General features: G+C 58.3%; 3 protein-coding genes across 3 annotated transcripts; all 3 read left to right on the top strand.

Annotated features, from left to right (window-relative positions):
• Positions 1 to 290: 290 nt before the first annotated feature.
• DQ04_06221020 (hypothetical protein) lies at positions 291 to 1,400 on the top strand (the record flags this gene model as incomplete). The annotated part of the gene is made up of 1 exon (XM_009314596.1): positions 291 to 1,400. One exon carries the CDS (start codon positions 291 to 293, stop codon positions 1,398 to 1,400), a length of 1,110 nt encoding a protein of 369 aa, XP_009312871.1.
• An 846-nt stretch (positions 1,401 to 2,246) lies between these two features.
• On the top strand, positions 2,247 to 6,848 carry DQ04_06221010 (hypothetical protein; the record flags this gene model as incomplete). Its single annotated transcript, XM_009314595.1, has 1 exon — positions 2,247 to 6,848. The coding sequence occupies one exon, from the start codon at positions 2,247 to 2,249 to the stop codon at positions 6,846 to 6,848; it is 4,602 nt and encodes a 1,533-aa protein (XP_009312870.1).
• Positions 6,849 to 6,919: 71 nt separating this feature from the next.
• Positions 6,920 to 7,360, top strand: DQ04_06221000 (hypothetical protein; the record flags this gene model as incomplete). The annotated part of the gene is made up of 1 exon (XM_009314594.1): positions 6,920 to 7,360. A coding segment is annotated over one exon (441 nt), but the record flags the coding sequence as incomplete, so codon positions are not given.
• Between the last annotated feature and the right edge of the window lie 2 nt (positions 7,361 to 7,362).

Below are 7,362 nucleotides of genomic sequence, written 5' to 3'. Positions count from 1 at the left end.
TATATATATATATATATATGCGGCAGGTGTATATGTGGATTCCCTCTCTGTACTGTGTTTTCTTGTCTTTTGTTTCGGTAATGTTATCGTGAGTATTTCCTTCTCTTATGTGAGGTGTCGCTGCTGCTGTTGTGTTGTTATTCTTCTCGCCATGCAATAAGCACCTGAGCCTCTCTCTCTCTCTTTCTTGATCATTTTCTTCATTCTCTTTTTCACAATCCTGTTTTGTTTGGTTTAGGGGAAAAGGTATTTGTTGTTGCTGTGTCGAGGCAGGGAAAAGGCGGTAAGAGATGCGTGCCCTGTGCTGCTGCGGTTACAAGAGCAGCTGTTGCCCATCGTTCGTGTTGTCGCTGCAGCAGCAGCAGCGGCGGCTGCACTCAGTGCGAGCGGCCGCTTGCGGGAGCCACGCACTCCGGAGGTGCGGCACCGTGGGGCTTGCCACCTCAACGTCTGCCATGCACGCGAGGGTTCGGTGGCACAGCACAACAACAACTCCACCAACCACTGCGCCCGGGGGGAATTCAGGTGCGGAGGATTCAGGGACTGCTGCTGCTGCAGGAGCCTATCCCTCTTCCTCCGCAACAGCAGCGTCTACGCACAGGACGCTCCGCACGGTGCGGCTCCATAACATGCCGCGGACCTGGATGCATGAAGAGGTGGTGCAGTTTCTTCACCACGTGGCAGAGCACGCGGGAATCACACCGCCCACTGATTCTGCAACGGAGGCTGAATGCCAAGAGCAGCGCGAAGGTGAAGACGGGGAAGAAGGTGAGGAAGATACGACGTCGGCAGTGCCGTATGTCACCTCGCCTTTTGTTGCACGTATGCGCATTCCGTTCGGCCGCCGCACCGGTATCGTNTACGGCGCCCCTGTCATTCGGCTGACCTCCAACGCCCTCACCGACTACTTGCTGCGAGACTTAAAGTTCGACCCCGACGACTACCGCGGTCGCATTTACTTCACGGAGGTGACGGGTAGCGAAGCCATGGCAGAAGCAGCAGCTGTGACGACAGATGAGGCGGCGGTGGTGAGGATGGAACAGCAGCAAGCCCTCGATACGCTCGAGTTGGATCGCTACCTGCTGGCTCCCGATCTTCTTTACGACATTGCAAAGATGCGGCAGCGGCGTCTTGTGACGCGGCAGTCGAAGTTGCTGCTGCACACCTTTACCGATGATGATAATGACGACAACGACATCGAGGGGAGAGAGGCAGATTGGAGTGAGAAGGAAGAGGCGGACGCGACGAATGGGGCGCAGGAAACGGGTGCGATGAATGAGGAAAAGAAGAAGAGGCGGAAGGGACTTCGCTGTGCGGGGGATTACAAGGAGCTCGGCCGTGGCTCCATGCATAGCATACCGCTGCCTACGCCGTACGTGCAGGGTCGTCGCGGTACGTAATGTTGCTGTTGCCGCTGCAAGACAGGAGAGAAACATCTGCTGCGTTGGCTTATTTGTTGGACGATAAGGGAGAGCCGTTACTTGTGGAGCTGGGCCACAAAGCTGGGGTATCTGGTTCTCAGATTTGTTAGCGTGTGCTTCCTCCACAGGAGGGGGATGCTTCTTCGGTGACTTTGGTTGGTGTTGTTGTTGTTGTTGTTTTTTGTGCGCTCTCCGTGTATTATTGAGTGTGTTTGTTTTTGCCTTTGTTCCATCCCTCTCGTTGTAGTCTTGCTGTAGAACCTGGATGGCATTGCCGTTGCGCCACGCTCGCACAGCTGTTGCGGATGCTGCTGGGGAAGTACAGTAAAAGTCGGTGCCGTTAGACTGTGCGGCTGCGCATTCTCCAGCACGCGCCTCTCGTAGGCCCTGCGGCACGGGCAGTAACTGCTGTTTGGGTGGGTGCGGTCATGCGTGAGGCCGATGTCTGTTCTCTCCGCAGCAGCAACGCCAATAACCAGACGCTGTGGTGCTGCTATTCGATAATTTCTGCTGCTGTTATTGTTGGGACACCTCTTCCACGCCCGAGGTGGGAAAAAAAAGGGCGAGTGGAATTCGCACCTTGAGTCACGCATTGTTGTTGTTGTTTTTTGCAACTACTGGAACTGTTTTCAATGGTGTTTGGTTATGTCTATTTACCTGTATCTGTGGGGGAAGGTCTGGCTATTTTTGGTGTTGTTGTTGTTGCTTGGTATCGCCGGTCACCCTTTCGATCACTCTCTCTCTCTCTCTCTCTCTCTCTCTCTCTCCGGGTGAAAGAATCTACTAGTGGACGGAGTGCTGTATGCATCTCGCGTATGTGCCGAGATGTCCGGCAGACAGCAACACCAATACGATGCGCGTTTGTTTTCCGTTTCACCTATGAGTGATGTTGATTCCGATAGGCCTCGCTCCCTCACCGCCTCCCCTGTGCGAGAGGTGGCAGAATTATTGCCGCCTCGCGGCGGCGGCGGCAGCAGCAGCAGCAGCAATTTAGATGTAGCGGCGCCGTCTGCTGGTGACGAGCGGACGAGCTGTCGGCTGCTGAACTTCCAAGACACTACCACGGCGTTGGCGTTTGGTGTGGTCCTTGGTTCAGACAGTGTGGGCAATAAAGACAGGCGCAAGAGTGGTGTTGATGATTATTTTTATTATAGTTGCAGTGGAAACTCGACCGCGTGCGCAATCTCGTGGGGCACAGCAGCGATGCTCGCAAAGCATGTCTACCTCTATGATATCGTCTGCAGTAGGGCGGGAAGTGCCGCGTTGTATAACCCACCGGCGTCGCAGTCGTCATCTGCTGCTGAGCACGCGGAGCGGTTGCTTTCGTCGTCGTCTTCTTCGTCTCCGGCCGTCACGGCCTGGGAGCACTTGCTCTGCAGTCTCCTGTTCCGCACGGCTGTGGTGCTCGGCCACCGCGCCGTTTCATGGGATGAGCAGCACCGCATGGAGGAGACACTTGCGGCGGTGCGTCAGTGGACACGGATGCTGGTAGATGGGTTTCTGCGCTGGGTACCGCCGTCAACAGGACTACGCTTGTTGTTGAGCAGCAGTGGTGGGTGTGACGGAGTTGAGGTAGCACTGCTTGGTATGGAAGATGTGTGGCTTGTACAGCAGCACTGGGCCTCCTTGCGGCGCTATTGGTCAACCACTGAGAGTGCTGCTGCTGCCCCAGTGCTGCGGCGTGAAGCCCCACGGGAAGATCTGCTTCGCACGGTTCGGGTATTTCAGAGGCACTGCGTGCGAGCGCTGCGGTGGCTGAAAGATGGCGATGGCGACGCGTACAGGGCCAGCGACGACAGCCGAATCATACACGTGATGGCCGCTGTAGCACATATTGAAGCGTATTTAGAGACTGCAGCACCGTGCTGTGATGACAGCGGCGTGGAGTGCCACAACTGTGATCATAATAATAGCAAGAGTGGCAGCAGTGCATCGAGTCTTCCCTTCACTGCAATACAGCGAGACTACTTGGTGGACCTTCTCGCACCACTCCTGCTGCGGCACAACAGTGTGTGTGCGGAGGGTAAATTTGCCGCTTCTCACTGGATTCTGGAACACTTGAAAACGGAAGCACACGCTGCAATATTTAGCGGGCCTTCGCGGTTGCTGTTTCATGACTTTCTCGCCTCGCTCGCGCACTGGCTGGTGCTGCAGGTCGTGCCCATGCTCCTGCACTGTGTGAATGTGGCCGGCAGGCGTTGGCCTTACGCTCAAAGCCGCCGTAATGAATATGATGACGCGTCGCTTTCACCGTCATCCGCACCTCGTCGTTCGCTTCGTCTGCGGTTTGAGTGTGTGGATGTTTCAGACAAGGAGCATGTGGGGTTGAAAGGCGCAGCAACTCGACGTAACGTGTTTTCTAGCATCACTATCTCTGAGTGGCTGCGATGGGTGCGAAATGAGCAGCGGCAACGCTCGCAACAACTTGACAACAGCAACGGCAGTGATAACAAAAGCGGTAGATGCTGCGCTGTTCGTGGGGACTCAACGTATTGGCTTCATTTCTTCCCGTCACTGTCCTCCACGGGTGCGGCGCTGCTGCTGCTTCTCGACTCCCTCAGACTTTTTGGCCAGGTACCGCATCCAGCAGCACCAGGGGTGCTTCTCTCAGAACGACTGTTCGAGCATAGTGGTGCGTTGACGGTGAGTCGCTTGGCCATTGGCTGCAGCTACACCGAGGTGTCGATGCTGCGTCGCCGCTACTGCTGCGCGCCTGTAGCCGTGNTGAGTCGCTTGGCCATTGGCTGCAGCTACACCGAGGTGTCGATGCTGCGTCGCCGCTACTGCTGCGCGCCTGTAGCCGTGTCGCACCCGGTGGTTTCGCGTGGGGCACTGCAGCTCTTTACACTCGCGGAGTTTCTGACGCGGTACCGCACCATCGTGGATGCCGCGCGTGTCTCCTACTACGCGCCTCGGGTGCGTCAGCATGAGGCCAAACAAGTTGAAGCAGTCGTGGATTCGTGGCGCCCATTGCCGCCACTGTTTCGCATTTCGCTTGACAATTTTGATGCTTTTTCGCCGACGAATCAGGTGAGGCTCATTTGCTCCGCTGCAGCCGTGGACTACGTCACGTACGCATCGGGCAAAGAAGAGGACGAACAGGAGGCTGCGTGGGTACGGCATGCGGAGAGGCGCGGCGATCTCGGCGTATTCTCCGGCAATGGAGCAGCAACAGCAGCCCCAATGGAGAGTCGTGTGAGGGGTGGTGTTGCTGTTATGGAGGACTCCGGTCTCGTGAAGATGTACGACTGCGCGGCCCTCGAGCAGCTGGAAGCGGCGCGGTGGCGCAGCAGCGCGCAGCTGCACGAGTGTGGGACAGTTATTCTGCAGGCGTTTCTGCGCGCGCGTTGGTCGGGGCGGTGGAACTACACACCGCTCCGCCGACGCGCACATCGGCGGGCAATTGTTGTGCTACAAACCGCACTGCGTGTGTGTCGTGCCATGCTAGTGGTTGGGCGGCAGCAACAGCGGCAGCAGCAGCGCTGGCGTGAGGCACGCAGGCAGCAGGACGCCGCACGTGAGTGCCTTCTCCGCAGGCTGGAACTCCAGGCCGGCACTGACGACGCCAGAGCGGCAAAAGCAGCAGGATCAACAACAACAACAGGGCAGGAGAGAGGCNGCGCGCGTTGGTCGGGGCGGTGGAACTACACACCGCTCCGCCGACGCGCACATCGGCGGGCAATTGTTGTGCTACAAACCGCACTGCGTGTGTGTCGTGCCATGCTAGTGGTTGGGCGGCAGCAACAGCGGCAGCAGCAGCAGCAGCAGCGCTGGCGTGAGGCACGCAGGCAGCAGGACGCCGCACGTGAGTGCCTTGTCCGCAGGCTGGAACTCCAGGCCGGCACTGACGACGCCAGAGCGGCAAAAGCAGCAGGATCAACAACAACAACAGGGCAGGAGAGAGGCGATCACACAGAGAAGGATGGCATGCACGTCGTCTCTCTCTCGCCGACGACAGTCAAGAGTCGACCAGCGGCACCGACTGAAGGCGATGATGGAGACGCGGGGTATACAGCTGCCGTCTCATTTCCTCCCAGAAGCTCTGCAGATAAATGCGTCATTGCTGTGGACGGCATTCGAACAGAGGCGTGCCATGGTAAGATATGTGGAGAGAGCAGTGTTATGAATACGCTCTTTGCGCTGGAGGCCAAAGGGCGGGATTTAGTGCAACTCGCTGAGGCGAAGCGGCGCCGTAATCTGCTGATGATTGTGGAGGAGCAGATGCGAGAGCGCTGCCGCCTGCAGGAGTACCGCGAGCGGCGCGCTGTTATGCATCGGCGGGAAGACGAAAAACAACAAGCAGTGCTGAAGGGGAGCCGCCGCCAGCGGCGCAAGCAACAGCACCAACAACAACGGCGCCATTCAATGGCAAAGACGCCAAACAACGCGGCTCAGCGAGCCCACCCCCCATCCGCAACCACGCACAGTGTCGTGCCTCCCGCTACGGAGCCTGCAGATGGTGAGGGCAACACCAGCGATGTGGTCATTGTGATTGACGTGAACGACGAGGACGAGGTGGCCCCTCCGCGAAGCCGTCGTGCCACCAGCAAACGTCTGGCAGCGCCTGGACGAGGGCTGGCCCAGTCGCCTGGCGTGCGTGTGTTGGCGCGTGCACCACACTCCGCTGGTGCTGCTGCAATGCCAAAGACAACAGCAGCAGGTGTTAATGCCGCTGCACCGCGCGACCCCGTGCAGAGAGCGGTATGGCGGCAGGAGCACGAGGACCGCACGTTCATTGAGCTCAGTGAGCGGTACCGCCGCCATATGCTGCAGCAGAGCCGCGCGTTGGCCGCCGTGGTGCTCACGGAAATGCTGCGCCGCCGATTTATCTTCCTCGCCGGTGTTCTGGAGCAGCAGGAGCTCCTGGCCCGCTGGCGGAACATTATTGTGCCATACTGCCTCGTCACGGAGGCGGTTCAAGGCGACTTTTTGGCGACCGTTGTGTTGCTGCAGGAGGCGCCGCGGCGACGCGTACCCGGTGCAGTGCGTGCGGTGTTGGGACTGCGCAGCCAGCGCGCCAACTCGGCCCCGCGGCGGACTGCTTCTGCCACGTGTGTGCAGCGGCGACGAGGCGAAATGGCTGATGGCAACGACGAGAATGTCTATGGCGGCAAAAACAACAAAAATGGCAGCAGCAGCTACAGGAACGAGAAACGGTTCGCTGCATCTCTGCAGATAGCGGAAAGGCAGCGCGATTTTCTCTGCAAGCCAAGTTTTGACCTGCTGGCCCGCCGCTCCGCCCATTCACGTCTGTTCTCCGGGGACGCGACGGTGACGCTACGCGCAGAGCAGCAGCAGCAGCGGTCAAGCGCAGTAACCACAACAGCAACGGGAAAAGCAGAAAGAAAGCCAAGAAAAGTGGAGAACGCGGTGACTGCCAGGAAGCGCATCGTCACGTGGGTCGACCCGTCACCGCCCGCTGTGTGAGGGCTTGAAATAGGTTCGTATACCAGATTGCATGCACGCATAGACTTGTATATCTTCATAAATGTTGCTAGATGCGAGACAAGAATAGATGCAGCCCCGCACGTGCGGTGTGGCTCCACGAAGTGAGGAGAAAGTGGCAGAGCTGCCATCTCAGAAGAATACATATATATATATGTGCGTGTGTGCGTTTGTTTGGCAATGATGCTCGGTTCTCCACCCACCCCTGTTTTTCTCTCTCTTTTTCACGCATTCTCTCTATTGCTCCCACACTACTGCGAGGGGGCAGAGGAGACACAGCAAGGGCCTTCCGTGCACGGTATATGTTGCGCGTTACGCTGCGGCCCCTCGGCGGGCAGCGGCGCTGGTGGAAGGAAGGCCGCCCGGACTTCGCGCGGGCAAATGAGCGACGCATGCGGCTGGAGCAGCGGCGCATAGACGCGAGCCGCTACCACGCGCCGGTGGAACCCACGCCGCAGCAGGCCTGCGAATTGTACCGGCAGCTCCTCAAGGCGGG

This window comes from Trypanosoma grayi, assembly GCF_000691245.1.
Source record: "Trypanosoma grayi strain ANR4 Tgr_622_V1, whole genome shotgun sequence".
Taxonomy (NCBI): domain Eukaryota; phylum Euglenozoa; class Kinetoplastea; order Trypanosomatida; family Trypanosomatidae; genus Trypanosoma; species Trypanosoma grayi.
The sequence above is the reverse complement of the archived record's forward strand: the minus strand, read 5'-3'. Positions and strand labels throughout refer to the sequence as shown.